General features: G+C 46.3%; 2 protein-coding genes across 2 annotated transcripts; one reads left to right on the top strand and one right to left on the bottom strand.

Moving 5' to 3' along the window:
- Window positions 1-96: 96 nt before the first annotated feature.
- On the top strand, window positions 97-6,057 carry LOC115544219 (MFS-type transporter SLC18B1-like). The gene is made up of 14 exons (XM_030357078.1): window positions 97-1,149; window positions 1,324-1,466; window positions 1,715-1,810; window positions 1,902-1,975; window positions 2,840-2,987; window positions 3,119-3,275; window positions 3,473-3,609; window positions 3,786-3,887; window positions 4,099-4,190; window positions 4,291-4,386; window positions 4,483-4,557; window positions 4,926-5,019; window positions 5,432-5,481; window positions 5,739-6,057. The coding sequence occupies exons 1-14, from the start codon at window positions 1,113-1,115 to the stop codon at window positions 5,794-5,796; spliced, it is 1,359 nt and encodes a 452-aa protein (XP_030212938.1). The 5' UTR covers window positions 97-1,112; the 3' UTR covers window positions 5,797-6,057.
- Window positions 6,058-6,843: 786 nt separating this feature from the next.
- Window positions 6,844-20,322, bottom strand: ahi1 (Abelson helper integration site 1). Its single transcript, XM_030357077.1, has 28 exons — window positions 20,130-20,322; window positions 19,516-19,574; window positions 19,277-19,404; window positions 18,721-18,942; window positions 18,154-18,473; window positions 17,977-18,065; window positions 17,373-17,559; window positions 16,824-17,016; window positions 16,473-16,565; window positions 16,186-16,371; window positions 15,181-15,336; window positions 14,664-14,796; window positions 14,090-14,213; window positions 13,565-13,794; window positions 13,249-13,355; window positions 13,038-13,156; window positions 12,609-12,739; window positions 12,369-12,509; window positions 11,863-12,053; window positions 11,159-11,204; window positions 10,781-10,839; window positions 10,363-10,480; window positions 9,934-9,986; window positions 9,454-9,513; window positions 9,202-9,364; window positions 8,609-8,697; window positions 8,211-8,290; window positions 6,844-7,349 (listed from the first exon to the last, which is right to left on the bottom strand). Exons 2-28 carry the CDS (start codon window positions 19,523-19,525, stop codon window positions 7,193-7,195), a joined length of 3,585 nt encoding a protein of 1,194 aa, XP_030212937.1. The 5' UTR covers window positions 19,526-19,574; window positions 20,130-20,322; the 3' UTR covers window positions 6,844-7,192.
- Window positions 20,323-20,448: the final 126 nt, after the last annotated feature.

A 20,448-nucleotide genomic window follows, 5' to 3' on the forward strand; every position in this document is an offset into this window, starting at 1 on the left:
AAAAGTCACTTTCTGCCTTTTCTCGGTCAAGACGGCACCAAATTAGAATTTTATTTTATTATTCGACTACATATAGGACCCAATTTCAATACATATTCATGCCTCCACCGGTGAAATGCTCCTTTAATAATGCTTTGCATTAAATAAGCTCATGAAACAATTGATCAATCAATTGTCTTATTTCATACGGCAACATCAGTAGCAAATAGCTGATTGATGCTTTTGGTGCAGTAGAAACAAGGTTAAATAGTCGCTGGAATTAGCAGCTTCCACTCAAGCCAAAAAAGCTTTATGGGCCCCTAAATGCAACAGAGGGCAGTATTCCACAAGGAGACATCTTTGCTGTCATTGTCGAACCAGTCAATGCCAGTAATGGCTAACCTTTAGCGTCAATAACAAATCCTTTGTCTCTTCTACTGTGGTGATCACATTGGATTCATGGTCACAAATAAAATTTTGGATGTTTGTGGACATTGCAATTTTGATCAATGCTATATAAAGTCAATTTAAACCATCACTCCAGACATTAGAATATCTTTCTGCAACTTACTTAGGTTTATTTAAATGAGACAAAGACAAAGTCTTCCTCATCCTCAGAAAGAGAGGTAGGCATAAGGGACAGGAATAAAGAAAAAGGTGATAAGAATGAAAAAAAAAAAAGATGACTGAAAGATTGACTCCACGAAGTAGAAAGTTTGAAAAAATAGGCTATTCTGGAAAAGGCCAATATGTCAGTTTTTGCTGATATCCTGTTTTCGACTTTTCCTCTTTCAGTTTTTTGTAAAAACAAATTTATTTTGTAACTCCCACAATCGTGAAAACAACAACTGAATGACGAGACTAATTGGGCAGATAAGGCCAGAGTGTGCGCCCTAATTGGACGCCTATACATGAGGGCTGCGGGCCTCCCATTGTGCGGTCCTCCCTAGTCACACTGTCCACTAGGTCCCATTGTGCGGTCCTCCCTGCTCACACTGTCCACCGGATCCATGCTGCAGGCCTACTGGACGTGTTCGTCTGCAGGGTTCGGGTTTAATCTCGCAGCTCTGGAATGTAATTTTCACCATTCATGATTTTAACACGTGAGCAGAAAATACAATCCAACATTCGACATGGCAGCCGATGAACTCACTGAACTCAAAGAGACAGGTTGGTGATTTACTTAGTCAAATAATATCAGGGAAATAAATACTTGAAGAATTCTATATGCCTACTTTCCCCGTAAATGTATTGAGCCAAATACATACAAAATGAGTTAAAAGTATTGCGTTTGTTTAGTTATCCTACAGGATTGATTTAAAGCTGTATGTTTTCATATGACAGAGTACATTACTGAAGATGAACCAACAAGGTCTTCGCAGGGGGGGATGTCTCGCACACAGGTCTTCACTTTAATATCCGTGGCTTCTGTCAACTTTGGCTCAATGATCTGCTATTCAATACTTGCACCATTCTTCCCCCACGAGGTGAGCTTTGGAGCTGCACTCACCAACACAGTTGAATCACAATCAACATTCATCATTGTTTGCATCTATATGTTTCACCCATATAAATACCTTGAAGCACTTAACACATTGTCCAACATGGCCTTCAAATATCAAAACAGACTTTGACTAAAATAACTATTGAAAAAATATTTGAGCTGGTAGGCCTAAGCCAAGCATCCCTTAGGTTCCGAGACCCACTAAATAATCATGGCTCTTTCCAAACGCAGGCGTTACAGAAGGGTGCCAGCCAGACTGTGGTCGGTCTCATATTTGGCTGCTATGCGCTCAGCAACTTCATTGGTTCACTGATAATGGGAAGATATGTAAGTAAATTACACTGTTAATCCATTCACACTTGATGTTGATTCTCCTATGATTGTATTACGTATAATAATTTTTCCACCTGGTCCTCAGATTGTCCAGATTGGTGCAAAACTCATGCTTGTGTCAGGCCTGTTTGTGTCAGGAGGATGCACTATCATGTTTGGGTAAGTTACAGAAAATAGGAGCTTGAAGTAAGTTGGTTTTCAGGGATTCTTTAAAAATAATAGAAAAAAGAACTATAAAATAAAACAACACACATTTTCTTCAATTTCGAGAGAAAACATTCGAAAATCAAACGATTAATAATCATTCATATTTATAACAATGCCTGTCTAATCAACAAAGCCTGGTTTTCCCCTAATAACTTCATTTTCTAGTCTCATTATGTGAGAGAGAATGGGTCAAGTGAGAACAAGTTCTGGTTATTAAGCAGCAGGTATTGCGTACTGTCACTACCAAGGCCTCCAGTTAGGCTGTGGACGTCTCTAGGGTCAGGGTTAGTCACTCACCCTAACATGGCACTATCCTGACCCCCATTAGCTGTATAGTCAAATTTGACATCACAGACATTAAGAGCTATCAAGGTATGACATCTCCAGAGACTGGGAATTGGTTTGCAGTGGAAGCCGCCTTTCATTCATGTACCTCAGAGGGCAGGTCCAGGGATCCGTGGACAAGTGAGCAGTGGGATGGAGGTGGGTGCAGAGACTAACCTTGAAGGCACAAAACCCCAAAGATTTGAACTTGATACGGCAATCTAGAGATGTGTTGGAGAGACGTTATCTGCAAATGTTCATCCACTTCTCTTTGAAAAAGGCAAAGCAGTCATCCACGGTCAGGGTTAGGGACAGGGTTATGGGACAGGAGGAGGTTGAGGTTCGAGCAACATCCTCTAAAATAATAATAATAAATAATAATAATACATTTAATTTAGAGGCGCCTTTCAAGACACCCAAGGTCACCTTACAGAGCATATAGTCATCATACATTTTTTTAAAAATGACTCTTCCCTCTCTTGGAATGAACAGATTCCTTGACAGAGCTCCCTCAGGGTCCGTGTTCATCTCCCTCTGCTTCATTGTGAGGAGTGTCGACGCTATGGGCTTCGCTGCGGCCTTCACCTCTTCTACTGCATTGGCATCTAAAGTCTTCCCACACAATGTAGCAACCATTTTGGTAGGTCTGGCCTGCCCTAATGGCACTGGTATGTGGTGGAGGTATGTGGTTGGTCATGGCGAAAACTAAATATTCTTGTCTTTTTTTGTTTGCTACCTAGTCACACATTTTTTTGTTTTTTTCCGTTCCAGGGTAGTCTGCAGATATTCACCGGACTGGGTCTCATTCTGGGGCCTCCTTTAGGAGGCTGGCTGTACCAGGCCGCTGGATACGAACTTCCTTTCCTTGTTCTGGGCTGTATCCTACTGCTGATGGTGCCATTTAACATGATCGTCATGCCCAGCTGCGGTAAGGGTTCGGCGATTCCAGTGCGAGATATGACATATCCAATAAGTTCCTCTTTAAGTACATTAGGATTGATAGGAGTCTTCCTGTCGTTCTGGCTGCACTATGACTGTGTAATCAGCCTGCTACAATTATAATTAAATCATATTATAACTGATCCTTAATACATCTACGCTGTGCTTCTGTTTTGTGTGGAACAGACGCAGACCCTTCTGAGGATTCCTTCATCAAATTACTGAGACTCCCAAAAGTATTGCTGCTATGCTTCTTCATCTTCACCTTTAGCTCAGGGCTGGGATTCCTGGACACAACCTTATCCTTATTCGCGATGGACAAGGTAACTGATAATTTTTTGCAATGATTTGATGCTGAGGATACGTTTATAAAATAGTAGTGGCCCCGGTGCTTTCTATGCTCTAGAACATCAAAAAAATTCTACATTTGTATCTGAAACTTAAAAGTGCCTATAATGTGAAATGTTTTATGAAGGCCCGCTCTCTCTCTTGTGTCCAGTTCCATCTCAGCCCCAGCCACGTGGGCCTCATCTTCCTGGCCTTCTCCTTACCTTACTGTCTGAGCTCGCCCCTTCTCGGTTTCTTTGCTGATAAATATCCTGTGAGTCTCAAGTACGCCTCATGATTTCACAAAAAATCGACTCTTCAGTCCCACAACTCTTGGACTGGAGAACGTTGCACACAAAGTGATGTAGGATTAGGCTCTGAGAGTTGATAACGACTACTAGACCAGGACAACAGATGTTCTGAATGGTCAGGCCTTGCCTGGACCTCCCCTTAACCCCTCTACCCGCTGCTGTCTGTCGTTTCAGGATGTGAGGGGCTGGTTCTTGGTGTCTGGCGGTCTTCTCATGGCACTTGGCTTCTGTTTTCTTGGTCCTGCTCCATTCTTTCACCTGCCCAGGTGTGCTGGATGTGATGTATAACTATTAACATTGGACAAACTTTTGTTCCTGAGTGAGAGGAGTGATGTTTCCTGTGTTGTTCTGGGTTCCTCCTGGTAGCCAGCTGTGGCTGACCATCTTCATGCTGTCTGTGAACGGCTTCGGGACCGGTATTGGTATCACGCCTATTTTACCAGAAGTCATCACCTCTGCATAGTGAGTCACTCTGCCGTATTCAGTGTTTGAAGTGAGTGTTAGAATAATATATATATTATTGATTCACTTTTTCTTTTCTTTTTTCTTGGGTGATAGTGAGCAGGGTTTCGTAAATGGACTTGGCACTCTGGGAATGGTGTCTGGACTGTTTGGGGCCTGTTGGTCCATGGGGTAAGTGAGCCTAATCTATTGGTTTTACATAAAATATTGTGTCAGTCACACACTGTGCTCACGGTAAATACATTAAATGAACTGAGCACCACACCTGCTCTATATATGTCCAGTTTACATGAATCAAGATAAAGACTTAAATACTTTCAATTATAACATTAGTGTTGTTGATTCCACACTGGAATGGCTGAGGAAAAAACCTTGGGTCATGTTTCAACTGAACTTATCCGCTAGTCGTGAGTTACTCTTTTCTATTGAAATTGTATGTAAAAAAAAAAACTTTTTTTAAATGGTGGTTCATGTCGAGCTAAAGTTGAATTGAACCTGCTTCTGCAAATAAGACTGTGTTGTTCTTCTTCTGTTTTAAGGATGTTGTATGGACCAATGATGGGGGGCCTCCTCACACAGCATCTAACGTTTGAGTGGGCAGCATTTATCCAAGGAGGGCTCTCAGGTCTGGCTGTAAGTTGTATTATATCGTTGAGGGACTTGTTCTCCCCTTCTTCCTACCTCAGAACACATGTTGGGGAACATAGCATGTACTTAGTATGTTAGTCTTCTTAGTACGCTAGAGTGCCTAGCATGTAGGATACTACTTAGCATGACAGGTTTGATGGCGTTTAGGGTACTATGCATGTTAGGGGACTTAGCATGAAGGGTACATATAGCTACCTGATGCTAAGAGAACTAGGATAGCATTTTAAAATGAAGAATAATACCGTCCCAGCCAGGTGATATAAACAAATACTGAACATGTGACACTGTTCCTTTCTTCCTGTGTGGTTTCAAACAGAAAAAGGCATGGTACACAGGCATGAGTTCACATAGTTGAAGATATATAAATAAATAAATCCATGCCTTATCTTTTCCACAGGCCACCCTTCTTGGTTTCTATTATCTCACTGAAAGACTGAAGAAGCCCAGGTAATCTCACTCATGTTTGTACCTCACCTAGATGTCCTGACTGTAGATGGATTTATTCACTGTGTGAATGCTCACCTGGTCAGGTCAATCATGATTACACTTATTAAACAATCGTTTAATTAGTTAATCTTACATAACCTGAATTTCTACCTTATTTTATGCAGTAGGCATTATATGCAGCCTGTATTGAAGAGTTCTTACCCTTTAGACAACTGAGTTTGGGGATGTTGTATAATAACTCTTGACTTGTTTTAAAGTGATGCACAGGAGAATGGAATAACGACACCAGGAGAAGAAACCACTCTGCTGGCCTGACGGGCAGCTTCTGCTTACATCAGTAACATTAACAGTTGTTAATATAAATGTTGTTATTATTATGTTGTTACTTTTCATTATTTGAGAATATAACAAATGCTTTATAAAGGGATTGCAGCAAATATAAATAGGGGTAATGTAGACCTATGTCATTGTATTTAATTTAATCATTTATGTTTATTTTTAATATTGATAATACAGTATTTTTAACACTTATTCTGTCATTAAGATGTGAAATATAATAAATATATATGCAACGGTCTCGTTGAATTAATAATTGCATTGCAAACATTCATTGTGACTTAATTCCTGAAGAATGAATTGTAATTTGTAGAACGGTGGTAACGGTTTGTGTTTGTTGAGCAGACACTTATCTGGCCTGTCTGGAAAGTAGACCTCATATCATCAAAAATTCCTGAGGGGAACGAAGACCTATTGAGCAGTGGCCATACCTCAGTCATGAATGAGCTGTTTGTCTCTGGACCACATGATTTGAGTCCACAGGGAACGTACGATGATTGGAAATAGTTAAACGATGATTCAACCATAGACTGAGAGAATGAGAACATGTACAATGAATGCAAACGCAATATATATCAGAACACATGACAGACAAATTAAGACATTCAAGAAGGGAAAATTGTGAAAACTCAGGCCGAGTCCTCACGTGCAACTGTTTACTGACTGAGCCTAAAGCTTGAGGCCTAGACACTGTTGCCGAGCAACCAAACAAACAGGGAATCACACCAAACCACTTAATGAGAGTACAACTACCCAAAACATTCAACCAAATATATGATTTCATACCACAACACACTAAAGGTGCTATGAGACCTGCTATGAACTAATTCAATAGGAATCATTCTTGCTACTGCTAATTGTTTGCCCCGTTAAGTGTCAACTGTGTGAATGACATTTTCAAACAAGTAATCTCCCATTAGATTGACAACTAGGTGGCCTTTTCTGGATTTTTGCCACATTTAACATTTTGGCGTTTGGATTTTAGTTTGGGTAATTATTAGGCTGTCAGAAGGGAAGACGATAACCAACATTTAAAATCTTTTATTTAAAACTCTTTGGTTTAAGATTAGGCTGAAGGTAAACGGAAGAGAAGTACATTGGAATGCAAATATTTTTGCTTTGTTGGAAACAAATATACTCTCAACTAGAAATCTTTTTACGCGACAGACACACTATCGATACATGTTAGAAAATGTCAAGACCAAGCTCAGAATTCAACCTTAAAAATGTAATAAAAACTGACGAATCCATTTGCTTGCAATGATAAACATATATAAAGATGCACATTTCACAATCACCTGGATTGTTTGATGCTAAACGGGAAGACAACACTTATTTACCTAAAAAAAGAGTACTTCCCACAGCTTTTCCCCGGCTAGGCGTCCGACTCAAAGGCCCCATTGGCCCGGCCCCGGGGCCTCTCCGGCAGCGGCCTGGCTCGCCGCCCAGAGGGCCCGGATGCTTCCGGATCTGACGACGCGGAGGGCGGGGGGGCGGCGTGCCGCTTCACTTTCTTCTTCCTCTGAGCTCTTCTGAAGAGAGAAAAGACGATGGTCAGGACTTCCACCTCAGGCCAGTAGTTAAATATAGCTGGGAGCAGCAATGTGGGGGACAGGCAGAATAGGACTCCATAAACAAATGTTGGTGGACAGACAGATAATCGGTCAGGTGGCTACATGATGACCTTCTCAGTAATTTCACCTATTATGAAAGCTATTTACAAATGGTTATCACAATGAAAATACATTGAAGTTGCTTTCTAAGGGCCGGAATAGACTTGCTGCTTACAACGCCCCCCTAGGCGTTAATGATGCCCAATTATTTGGGCATCATTAGAATAGGGTCATAAGACTATGTGGCAAGTTTGGTTTGGATACATGAAGGCCTTGCAGAGATATGAGCTCACTTTCTGTATAACGTCCCCCTGAGGTCAAAGGTCATAAATTATTTGTGATTATTGGATGAATGGGTCAAAGTAATAAACATGAATGCATGTTTAACTTTGACCTGTTGGTGGCGCAAGAACTAGCGACCATCAATTTGCTGTGAGGGATTATGGGACTGTCCTGAATCAGTGTGCCAAATATCACAACTTTTGACCATGGCGTTCTACGGGCTGCCATAGACTCCCTTGACAGAATAATAATATAATAATAATAATAGTAGGAAAACGTAGAATAACAATGGTTGTCTCACAGCTTCGCTGCTTGACCCCCAAATACTAGTTTAGATTCATCATCTCGTATACAAAGCTAATCTAGCAACGTTCTATGACGTGTTTATATTTGATATTGTATACATCAAGGTAAAACTTCACACTACTGCATTAGCCCAAATTTGTTAGCATGTATTGCTAACATGTGCTTAGCCAACCCAGGAGCAGCAGAACTTACTTGGTGGTGGTCAGTTCTGGCTCTGTGTCCTGCTCAGAAAGAAAGCGGAGCTCTCCAGAAGAACTGATGGCAGCTGACACCTTGGGTGAGAGAGACAGACGGATGAACGGATGGAGAGAGAGGGGGAGGAGAAAGAGAGAGAGAGAAATAGATATTAGCCGACCGCACCAAGAGTTCGAAGGAGAGTTTACATCAAAAACACACACCAAAATAATGGTGCTGGCCATGTTCAGATTCCCATGTGGACATAAAAAGTATCGATAACTTAGCATTAGACTGATGGATCGGTAGAGATAAGCTACAGTTGTAAAGGAGACAACAGAGGATCTCTGTACTAGCATCACATCTGGCCTGGCTGTAAAACCACAACGTCAGCACCCCGACCCGGCCCCCCGGACCTTGGTTGGCGTTGCCCTTTCACCCCCGGGGCCATCTGACCCAGTGGCAAGTGGCGTTTCAAGGGCGTCCATGTCTTCGTTGAACTCTCCTGCAGGTGGAGCATGGAAATGCAATCAGCCAGAATGACAAATGGCCGCCCTAGTTAAACTGTCAGGCTATTGCTTTTGGGGATTTATGGTTCTGTGTCTGAGCTTTTGTTTGGGGGCTCTGCGCCAACATGGAGGCAGATGTTATAAAAACAAACACTACCGGTCAAAAGATTAGGGTCACTTAGAAATGTCCTTATTTAAAAAAAAAAAGAAAAAGCAATCTTTTTCAATGAAGATAGCATTCAATCAATCAGAAATACTGTCTGTAGACATTGTTAATGTGGTAAATGACTACGTGTACAGAGGCCCATTTCCAGCAACAATCACTCCTGTGCTAATGGTTGTTTAGCTAATCGTGTGAGAAGGCTAATTGAGGATTAAAAAACCCTTCATGTTAGCACAGCTGAAAAGTGTTGAATAAAAGTGTGAGTTTTCATGGAAAACATGAAATTGTCTGGGTGACCGCAAACTTTTGAACGGTAGTGTACATGTTATGTACGCACTCTCATCCGCAGCGTACGTCGCCGGGAAGTATCCCTGGTGCCCATTGGCCAGACATCCAAACCACCAGTTGTGGTTGTCTTTGTAGAGCACTTGGATGACGTCGCCCCTCTGGAGGGTCAGTTCGTCCGAGCGGTTGGCGGTGTAGTCGTACAGCGAGACCACCTGCGGGCGGGGACAGAAAGGAGAACCTAATACAGAGAATCTCTACAGAGAATGAAAGTTAAATTCAACAAAGCAAGACAAGGTCGTACAGTGGGGTGACCTGCTGCAGAGTCACTCTCCAGCCGGGGTCCAGAAGAGACGGGGCGGCGCTGGGAAGAAAGAGGTTGGATTTAAGCCTTTCATCTAACATTTCTCCACAGAAAAGGAAACCCTTTAGGCTTGGATTACAAATAATCCGTACAAATTGCAACCCTTATGGGTGGGATTACAAATAAAGCAATCACATTGTAACGCCGGCTCAGTGTCGTTTAGCTTCTTAAATCCCCAGCAGCACTGCTGCTGCTGCAGTGTTCCACTAACACACCTTTTAAGTTAGGGTTATTATTATCATCTACAATTCAAATATATCAAATCTCTATGTATTGAATCCATTATTGTTTAAAGGTGAAGTGTGTTCATTTAGTGGCATCTGGTGGTACGAACTTGGCAGTCAGTTCAATGGGTCGCAATCTGCAAACTCAACGCTAGATTCCACTTAATCCTATCACCCCAGGATATATACACCGTACCGTCTGTAGCGACCCAGCTCCTTTCAAGCGACGGCCCACTGGACTGAAGCCCCCTGAAAATGCAGCAAGAAAACAAACAAGACAGGGGTCAGACCGGCACCAATCTAACCAGAGGACCTGCTTCTTTTCATGCTGGCCACCTACGGATGTGTGTGGAGACAACGAGAGGGCTCTGGTCTCTGTGAAGAGCACACATGCCAACTGCTGCGCTTGAGTTCCCAATTAGTTTGTGGTGTAAGCTGATGTGTCGGCTCCGGTTAATGGAACTCTGGCATTGGCCAACTGGCATGCCATTCTTCCCCCACAGTGATTCAAGCCCCCGCTTCACACAGGCAGAGTGGAGGCATTAAAGTGAAGTTGTGCAGAGGCGGGAGTTGTATGCGATCATGAGGGAATGAAGGTGTGAGACACGAGGTTTTGGAGACCCACGGTGCTGGCAGCTGAGGGCCGCCTGGGGGATGAGTTGTTCTGCCAGGGCCCCGGAGAGGTGCAGCTTGGAGTGGGGAGACAGCAGCGACGGAGGCGGCAGCGAGGAGCCCAGGCCCGTCTGGAAGGGAGAGGAGAAGGGAAGAAAAGAGAGAGAGTGGTGAAGCCTGACCTTATCACTAGACAATGGCTTCTCAATGCCATTGCAATAAAATGTCAAAAACAAATAATTCCGATACTCTAGTGTCGGAATGAAACTATAATGTACAGCGTGGTTTGTTTTATCATATAGGAGTGTGAATCGGGAATGGCAGCTGCTTATGTCCATATTATGAAAAGCAGTGCAAGTTATACCACCAACTATGAGACCAATATAATTTCCTGTCCGTCCACCATTTGGTTAGAGGACAGCTGTACTCACAGCAGCAGAAGCAAAATCCAGCGTCCGACTCCTCCCTGCATAGTCCAAGGAAACTCGGTCTGCAGCCAGGAGAGACAGAAGGCTACATCTTAATGCCAAGGCAGGGCTGCGCCTGTCGTATGAAACATGATGCCATTGCTACGCTAAGCACCAGAGCTGAACCCAGAACGCCACACTGGAGGGTCCCTGCTCACTGTGCTGCAGCGAGACGCCTTCCTCCCGGGATGTCCGCTCCCAATGTTGTCCCGTGAAGACGTTCTCGGACACAGAGCTCGGGCCATAGAGCCACGTCAGAGCCCGTACCCATGCGGGCTCTGACGTGGTTCTGGCATAACACAAGAAAACATCCGAAAGGCAGCGTAAGACACCAACACGCACCTTGATCAGACATGTACCCAGGAGTGGAGGCGCTCCGATGCGGGTCCTGAAAAAGGAGTCAGTTCATGTAAGACCTGCATCATCAGTGTTTCCCCTAGAATTTTTTTTAGGCCCGGTGGTAAGAGCTGAGTGTGATTTGTTATACATTTTTCACGGGATGCTAGAGTATTTGTTGGTTATTTCCATATAAAACACTTGCTTAGCCATCACAGGTTGATAATGATTCAACACTGACAAGTGTTGGGAGGAGATAATGATCTCCTCCCTCTGCCCCTCTGACTTGTTCCTCCACACCTGTCACTCGCCCTTCTTCCCCACCTGTACTCTCGTTTGGCACCGTGTTTAGGAAGAACCTTGAAATACCTTTTTGTCCTTCATCCCTTTTACGTTTTTTTGGTGGTGCCATGCTAATGATGATATTACTTAATGCTGTCAGATTGTCCGTTATGATGGGGCATCATCTGCGCACGCGCAACACCGCATTTTTTTTTTTTTTTAATTTTTTTTTTTTTTTTTAAATTGTTAAATTATTTTATTTTTTTTGGCCGGTTGTTGGCCTGGCGGGGGCGCTCGTTGGCCTGGCGGCCCGCCAGGCCTGAACAATGGTAGGGGAAACACTGATCATGATCCACCAGCAGCAAACGGCCTTCACCGACTCCTTGACGGCCAAGAAAGTGAGACACTGGATGAAGCAGTGCGTTTACCAGGACAGAGTCCAGCTTGTCTTTGACACGCTGCATCTTCAGCGACAGCCTGGCCGTCTGTGCGAAGCGGTCGGTAGGCGAGGAGGCCGTCCGGTCCAGCAGGGCGGCCATGGGCTCGGCGGTCCTGGTGCTGGAGTCCGTGGGGGCGGCCCGGCTGCCCGCTCTGATGGTCTGGGCCTCCAGCTGGGACACTGTCCGCACAGGGTGTACACTCGCTCAACCCAACACGTCTCTGTCACTTAATTTCAATCAACCCACTCATACCCAGATCCGTACACCGACGGCGGGGTCAACAATGCGAGGTGAATCGAGAGTTAGCATTCGCTGTCTCGCTCAGACACACCTCGAAAACGACCCAGGGAATCGAACCAGCAACCGAAAGAAGAGCGACTCTATTTCAAGAATACAGTTACTTCTTCAAAGTATCACAGAAAGATTATCTCACGGCGGCGATATGAGAAGCAGCCGAGTGGCCCGCTGTCACGGGGGGTCGGTTTCGGTCGTACCTTTGCGGTCGTACAGGTAGACCAGGATGGGCTGGCTCGGACCGAAGGCGCAGAAGGCCACCATGTTCTCGTGGGGGTGGAACGCCACGCCGCGCAGGGCGGTCGGGTAGCACAGCTCCGAGTACACCGCCACCTGGTCGCCTAGGAAACCACGTCAACACAAGGAGAAGAAGAAGTAGGAGGAGGAGGGACTACTTTAACCAGAACAACAGGAAGAGGAAGAACAACGCCAAATCTCACCCGTTTCAGCGTTCCAGACGTAGGCCATGCCGTCCTCGCTGCCGGAGAAGAGGAAGCTCCCACAGGGGGAGAAGGTGCTGTAGATCCTCTCTCTGTAGTTGGTGGCTCCCGTGTATCTCTTCATGGCCAGGCTGGGGGACAGACGCTGAACCTATTCATATCTCCTCCTCACTTTCTGACCTATTGTCCCATCTAGAGTGATATAGTCTAAAAGGTTGGATACTGTATCTGGCAATCAGACTTATTTTTGGGGATTTATTGATAGTAAACAAATGTAATTACATTTACAGATAGAACATGAGGACACTAGAACAGAAGCTCCGCCGGTGCGACCCGCTAATACATCAGTTCAGAGTCCAAGCCCTCACTTTCACTGGTATGAAACATCACTACTTGTGAGGGTACTGCGCCCCAACAGAAGAGGCTTACATCCTGAGGTCCATGACCCTCAGCACGCTGTCCTTGGCGTGGATGAGCAGCCGGCGGCCGTTGGGATGCACCTCCAGCAGGTTGATGGGCGTCCCCCCGAGGTCCCTCTCCTCGATCCTCTGCCAAAGCAGCATCAGCTCATCAATGAAACAGACGTGGCTCGGTGTCAAGGTAGTGTTTCCCCGGGTAACGCTCAGTGTTTTGTTTCTACCTTCTCTATGCTCCAGTCCTCACAGGGCTTCCCCCCAGCTCCGTCTGCCACCGGCGTCCTCCACACGATGATCACCCCGCTGTTATCCGCAGAGAACAGCCTTGTTCCTGGGTAGAGAGGCACATCAACCAGGAGAAAGAAATAAGCCAACAGTATTAATTATTATTATTAATAATTATAATTATTATCATATGAAACAAAAATACATATCAATATTTTTCTCTCAAATAAATCCCAATGTTGTTATCAGGGTTAGGGTTAATAATTAAGATTATTATAATGACCCACGTCACATGGCAACTTGTGTTGGGCGTACCTTCGCAGTCGAAGCACACGGCGTTGATGAAGCTGCCGTGCCCCTCCAGCTCCTGCAGCAGCTGGCCGTTGACATCGTGGCCGTCCACACGCCACGCCCTCAGCAGGCCGTCATAACCCCCGGTCACCACCAGGTGGGGCGCGGCTGGGTGGTAGCGGGCGCTGTACACGAAGGATGGGTGGGGCAGCACCTTCTGGGCGATCCCTAGGAGCCGGTCCACGTTCCACTCCCTTCAATTAAGCATTGTGTTATTCTCCTTGCATTCCCACATTGAACAAAAGTGCAAACATAAATAAGAAACTGCGTAAATGATATTAGTAAATTAAATATGAAGGAATAAATAAACTAAACATAGAACAATAAAAACAAAAAAAACGAAAGCTTCTGTCATTTAAATAAATGACAAAGAAATGTGATATTCATGTTACAATTTACATAAAGATAGATCATCTTAAGAGTTGAGAAAAGAGCACAGGCACCCCCTGGTGGCGAGGTGTACATGGAGCAACAGGGTGGTGCGTTCACCTCACGGTGCCGTCGGAGGAGGCGGACAGGAGGCTGCGGTCGTCTCTGGACCAGCAGAGGTCGTACACAACGCTCAGGTGGCCGCTGAACACCGCCAGCACGGTGCCAGAGGGAATCTCATACACTGAGGACAGCCCACACGCCTTTAGTTAACAGTGTCATCAGGTATTCACTATTGCTATTAGGTCGGTGGATCATTTAGTAGTATGTATACGTATTGTATGTAGTGTCAGTTATGTTTGACAGTCAATATTTGACAGTTGTGGAAGATTGGTTCACATTATTTGTTTACATTTACATGAATACACCTTTCTACATCCTGAGATATTCATATATTTTATACAGATTGTTATAATGGTAAACAACAAAATTATCATTTTTAAACAGTGGTGGTGATACTGTACAACCCACACTTTCCATTGTTAGTAACACACAACAAAGGGTGATCCCCTGAACCATTAGAAAACAGTATCTAGTGACTGACTGACTGACTAAATGACTGACTGACTGACTGCAGCGGTGAATTATGTTGTGATTGGTGTGTAACGCGATAGGAGCAGGGGAAGTTGCTCACCGATGACAGGGAAGGCGTCTCTGTCAGCGCAGGCCGCAGCCAGCACCGTCCCGCCGTGGGAGAAGCGCACGGTGAAGCAGCCCATGTGCCCGCCCCGGAACGACAGCACGGGCTTGTTGGGGATCCGACACAGCTGGGACAGAATATCACAAACCTCAGACTCACTTTAATCATGGATAGCATTATGCAACCACATTAGGGTTTAGAGAGAGAATACCCATCCCACACTTGGTACTATGAACTTCTCTGTTTAGAAAGAAGGCTTTCTATGCCTGAGGGTTCATAGTAACAAGAGGAGGAGTTGAACAGGGTCGTTCATGCGCTCCTTCTACAGGACTAGAACCCTGGATAGAGTTTTCCTGTGCACGTTAAGGGGGCTTAAGTTTAGGGAAGATGCTAGGGTGGGGTGTTCTCAAATAAAAGGCATTGCCCACATTTGACAACACCCCACCCTAACCCTAGGCCCTTTGAGGAGAACTTGGACTAGGTCCAGGGTACTATGGACCGTAGCCCCCACCTGGCCTGGCATCCTGCTCCACTTGAACACGGAGGCCTGGCTCTGCTCGGCGGGCTGGGGCAGGCTCCTCCTGGTCACCTCACTCTGGAGCTCGCTGTAGGAGGTGCTGCCTCGCTCCTCCTGCAGGGCCATCATGGAGCGCATGCTGGGGTCAACCTGCACACAACACCACCACCACCACCCCCCAAATGAGCACAACACAGTCAGCTCAGTCCACCTGCACGATGCAGCCACCACCACCAACACCCCCAAAATGACCACAACACAGTCAGCTCACACATGGCTCTCCATTAATGTATCTCAGATAATGGGGCACCTCACGGTTAAAACAAAGTCTACTACAGTAGCATGTGTTGTTAAATAAAACATTTATTGAGTTGTGATGTCTAGCATAGAAGGCAGGTTGCCAAGGATATTAAATGAATGAACAGAATAAACAATCTGTAGAGAATGGTGGATGTTTTCTATCAGCTCATCAGGATGAGATACACAGGAATATCTAAATATACAGGAAGAGAGGCCATGAGAGAGAGTGACAAGAACATCCCTGCCATTGAATAGTTGACCTGTATTGGATTCAGAACAGCAAAATTCGCCGTAAGGTGAGAAGTTGGGTGGAGGTTGGGTGGTTGATGTCTGGTGGAAACAGCCTCGCCTGGCCCGAGTCAGACTGGTAATTAATCAATGCTCAATGCACATTGGGTAATCAATGCACACAGGTTCAACCAGCCATCCCCAAACATACTCAGGGTGATCTCCTACACGGCAGCACGGATCGCCGTCTGTATGCATCACTGTCCTCAGATGTTGCAGCTAAGAGCCCAGTCAGAGCCACCTGGGTCCACCTAGTGGCACCCAGTGACCTAGTCGGCGTGAGGCATCGTCCATGGCTACAGTGGCATCAAAGACGAGGAAGGGGCTTCGCAAGGTCATTGCTCAAATATGCTTAAAAATGTCCCCCTCTAGCCCTCTAGCCTATCCCAGACTCTCTTCCCTCCTACTCACATGCTCTGGGAGTTTGAGGCCCTTGACGGTGACGTAGAGGGTGGAGGTGTATCTGTTGCGGGGATACCTCTTCCACCACTCCACCACCTCGATGGCTTTGGGCTGCGGCTTGGCCCTGGCCGGCGGGCAGAAGAGTTGGAGGCGGAGCTTACTGTCCACGTTCAGCACGCCATTGGTTCCCACCAGCTGGCGGGGAGACACAGGAGAGGGCATGAAGCATGAAACCTCCTCCTGTTGGGCAAATGCGTATGAAAAAAGTGAAAGGACTCAAGCCTGATGATGGTCACCTTAAGGAACGCCCAGGCCACCTTCCGGAACCCTCTCTCCTGCTTGCCTACATCGTGGGCTTTGGCTTCCTCCATGGTCATGAAGTCCAGCACCTGTCCGAAGCACACCACAAACAACCCCACAACATTGGAAGTGACGCAGCGAACGAAGGCTAGGCTTCGATCTGTTTGTTTCTTGCAAGGGTCAAAGGAAATACTAGCTTTAAAATATACAGCGTTAATAACCACACGCACTAATTGTTACAGCATGTGGTGTTTCGATAGCATGACAATATAAAACAATTCTTTTTCGCCCATCAACTGAAAAGATAACCCAGCCGAATGTTTGTGTTCTGTTTAAAGCGTTCGGACCTCGAAGAAGAGTATGACCCGTGGCGCGTCGCCGCGGTCCTGCAGGAAGTGTCCCAAGCGCTCGTTGAAGATGATCTGCTCCTCCCACTCCGGGATGGTGGACTTGTTCTTCTTGAAGTGGAACGGCTGGGTCATGATGGGCAGAACATGCTCCACGCACTCCTGCTCGTAGAACGACGACACCGGTCGATTGCTGCACATGTACACAAATAATAATAATAAGTAGAGTCAATATACAGCTGGAATCAACTCTTTTTTATAAAAAAAATGGTTAAAGAGATAGCAGAACTACAAAAAAATATATGTCAATCACAACCCAACACAACACATCAACACAATCGATTTTAACAGAGGAACAGACTACCATAAAATAAACCCCACACCTCAACTCAACCCTGAACATCCTGAGCGTCATGAGGCTGCGGGCGTCATGAGGCTGCGGACGTTTGGGGATCCGACCCTACCCAGGTGGGAGTCTCCCTAGCCACAACACTATCCTCCATCCATCCTCCATGAATCCTAATATGGTCAACAGGAAGGGGGCGTCACCTGTCCTCCTTCCTCACGTACTGCCCCGTCAGCTCGTCCACCACGTGGACCTTCACCATGGGATGGGAGAGGCGCAGGTCTGTCTTCAGCCGGTCCGTCCGGTGGATGTACACGCCCAGCACCAGGCTGTCATCCAGGGCCGGTCGCTGCGGCAACTCTGCCTCCGCCTCCTCGGCCTCCACCACCACTGGGTGGACACATTCAAATACATACAGTAGCTGAGCCTCTCGCTCCAGCTCTCAGGAGAGGCGACACTGGTTGTTAGCTTGTGGTTGGTTCTGGGTTATAAATGACATTTGGTTAAATGTCAAACCTCTATCCACACTCCTTGTCCTTCCAAACACACACACACACACCACTGATACTGCAGTCTCCCATGTCTCATGCTATCATTGGTATTTGTTGATCTTCAATAAAGAGTTATCTGATGTGTGATGTAACTTCTAGTGTGACTTTTAGTAAAGGCCTATCCAGGAATAGGGGTTGCTAATAGTCTTGACTAGAAACCTGTATGCATGGCATCTATTTTATATTTTATATGAAACAATGTACAATGTATTTGCCATTCTCAATAAACTTCTAAACAAGGTACCTGACACCTTACCTTGCTTTTTCTTCTTCCTCCTCTTCCCTCTAGCGTCCACTGTGTTGTGCGTGTCACTGGCCCCCTGCTCTGCCTCTCCATCGAGGTCCCTGTCGGCGGGAAACACACCGTTAGATCCCGGTGAGTCACTCTGGGGACCCAGTGGGTCCGACCCGTATCCAGAGCATTTAAACAGACCCCAGGTCCGACTCAGGGCCAGCCGATTTCAGCTTCTTCTTCTTCCTCTTCCCGACGTCGTTGTTGAGTGCGACGGCGTTGGGGGCGAAGTTCCCCTCGGCCTCCTCCTCCCGGCTGATCCGCTGCCGGTACCGCTGCAGGAGGTCATCCTCGGGATCCACCTGCGGGCGTGCTGCCTCAACGCCCCCCCCGGCCCCTCGGCCCCTCCTTCCTTTCCTGCTGGGCCTCCTGCCCTCCTCCCGTCCTTCGAGGCGGCCTAGCTCCGGGTCCTCTGCCCCGACGGAGCCGTCCTCCGGTTGGTCGCAGCCCGGCGGGTCGTCCTGAGAGGAGGTAAGACGGTACTTCACTCAATGAAGACGGGACATTAGCGTGTCAAAGTAGACAGTACAGGACCATAGTAGAAAATATAAATACATCAAAGTACAAATTTTAAAAGTATGGTAAAAAACGAAATAAATACACTAACTTAACTGGACTATAGAACTACTGATAAACAAAGTGCAGGGGAGATAAGGAAGTAAGAGGCGGAGTTATGAGGCGGAGCTGCCTTTCTCGTGGCTAGCTCACCTGAGACGGAGGCAGCTCCCGTTTGCTCTTCCTCTTGCCCTTGGAGGGCTGGGGAGGCTCCTCTTCGTCATGGTGGACGTTGAGGACCTTCTCGACGGCCTCCCTCTCTCGCCGCCGGTTCTTAGTGAAGCGAGGGCTGCCCTGTTCAGGGCGGTACGTGTTCTGGAGGACCGTCTCGTCGTCCTCGGTGTCCTTCTCCAGGTTCTTCTTCAGAGTCTGGAGCTGGGAGAGAGGGGTGACATGGGGATGGCTGAGGAACTGTGGTGAGCTGCCTTATTGTTGCTATGGCCAACGCACTCACATTCAGCAACGATTACTGAATGAGGTGTCTGGCTTTATTTTATCAGGGAATAATAGAACAGAACAACAGATGTTCAGAAAGCGTTCAGAATTTAAACACATCAAAATTCAGCCACTTTAATTCGTATAATTGATTAATTGTATGTGTATTATAACGTACATGGGGGTGATACAGATGTTGATGACTATATTTAATTTATTTCTAATATGTAGGCGGTTCTAAATAGTTCATGATCGTTCAGCTTTAACAACCTACCACGATGCTCTCACTCTGGGGCTCGGAGCTCTTCTTCTTCACCTTCTTCTTCCCTGGCTGCGGGTCGGTGTACTTCTTGAGGACCTCATTGAACCGGTCCCTGGTCTTTGCCCGGGCTTCACTCTCACCTGTGGAAACACCCCATAGAGTTGGCAGTCTATTAATATATGTGGTAACCAGTTGTAACCAGTATTTGTGTCTGTGTACATTTTTAAGAGAATCAGCAGGCAACCACTCACCTGCTGGCATCCTCGCCTCTCATTATGCGTGGAGGGATTCAAAGAAGGTTGTTCAGTGTCTGAAAGCGGAAACACAGCTGGTTACAGATACACACAACTGATCTCTGCCTCGCTGCCTCTTCACAGACCTCTGGATGAGGTGAGGTCTGTGCGAGGGGAGGAGGAGGTGAAGAGGTCTGTGTGAGGGGAGGTGGAGGTGAAGAGGTCTGTGTGAGGGGAGGTGAGGAGGAGGTCTGTGTGAGATGAGGAGGAGGTGAGGTCTGTGTGACCGCTGATAACCAATACGTTGTCATAATAAGGAGACAAACTCGTCGTATATGCAGCTTGTGCTGAGCTAGTAAGCACATAACACCTAAACATCACCTTAGCACAAGCTAACTGGTACCATAGTCAGTTAACTGGTACCAGTAGCCAGCTAGCTGGTCCCAGCGGTCAGTTAGCTGGTCCCAGTAGTCAGCTTACTGGTACCAGTAGTCAGCTAGCTGGTACCACTAGTCGACAGCTAACTGGTATCAGTAGTCAGCTAACTAGTACCAGTATTTAGATAACTAGTACCAGTAGTCAGTTAGCTGGCTAACGGTAGCTCATCGTAGCAGTAATAGTTTGATTATTACCTCAACAAACAGCCGTTGTATGGTCGGTCTTAATGGTTTCCAGGAGTTGTTTCGGGCCCAACAGGCAGACAGAAGCCGGGGTGTGTAGCAGTAAGCTGCAGTGATTGGGACAACAGGCACAGTTTATCTCCACGACGCTCTGCTGGTTACCAGGTCAACGGTGGGACGGGGGCGGGGCCACCGTGACGTCCTCCTCACAGTGTTGCCAGATTGGGCCCGATTACCCACTCAATCTGGCAACGTCGTCTGCAGCGCGCTTCAGCCAGTGTTTCGAAATTGGACTGGAAATTGCGCCCAATTTGGCAACACTGCCTCCTAA

Source organism: Gadus morhua, chromosome 5, assembly GCF_902167405.1.
Source record: "Gadus morhua chromosome 5, gadMor3.0, whole genome shotgun sequence".
NCBI lineage: Eukaryota > Metazoa > Chordata > Actinopteri > Gadiformes > Gadidae > Gadus > Gadus morhua.

Coding starts and splice junctions, on each gene's coding strand:
- ahi1 (XM_030357077.1), bottom strand. Junction 12,510..12,608: donor CGTCTGGAACGCTGAAACGG/GTGAGATTTGGC, acceptor GTGGTTTCCTAG/GCGACCAGGTGGCGGTGTAC. Junction 9,365..9,453: donor CTGCAGCAGGTCACCCCACT/GTACGACCTTGT, acceptor CCCCGCCCGCAG/GTGGTCTCGCTGTACGACTA.
- LOC115544219 (XM_030357078.1), top strand. CDS start 1,113: ATGGCAGCCGATGAACTCACTGAACTCAAAGAGACAG. Junction 1,811..1,901: donor CACTGATAATGGGAAGATAT/GTAAGTAAATTA, acceptor CCTGGTCCTCAG/ATTGTCCAGATTGGTGCAAA. Junction 3,610..3,785: donor CCTTATTCGCGATGGACAAG/GTAACTGATAAT, acceptor TCTTGTGTCCAG/TTCCATCTCAGCCCCAGCCA.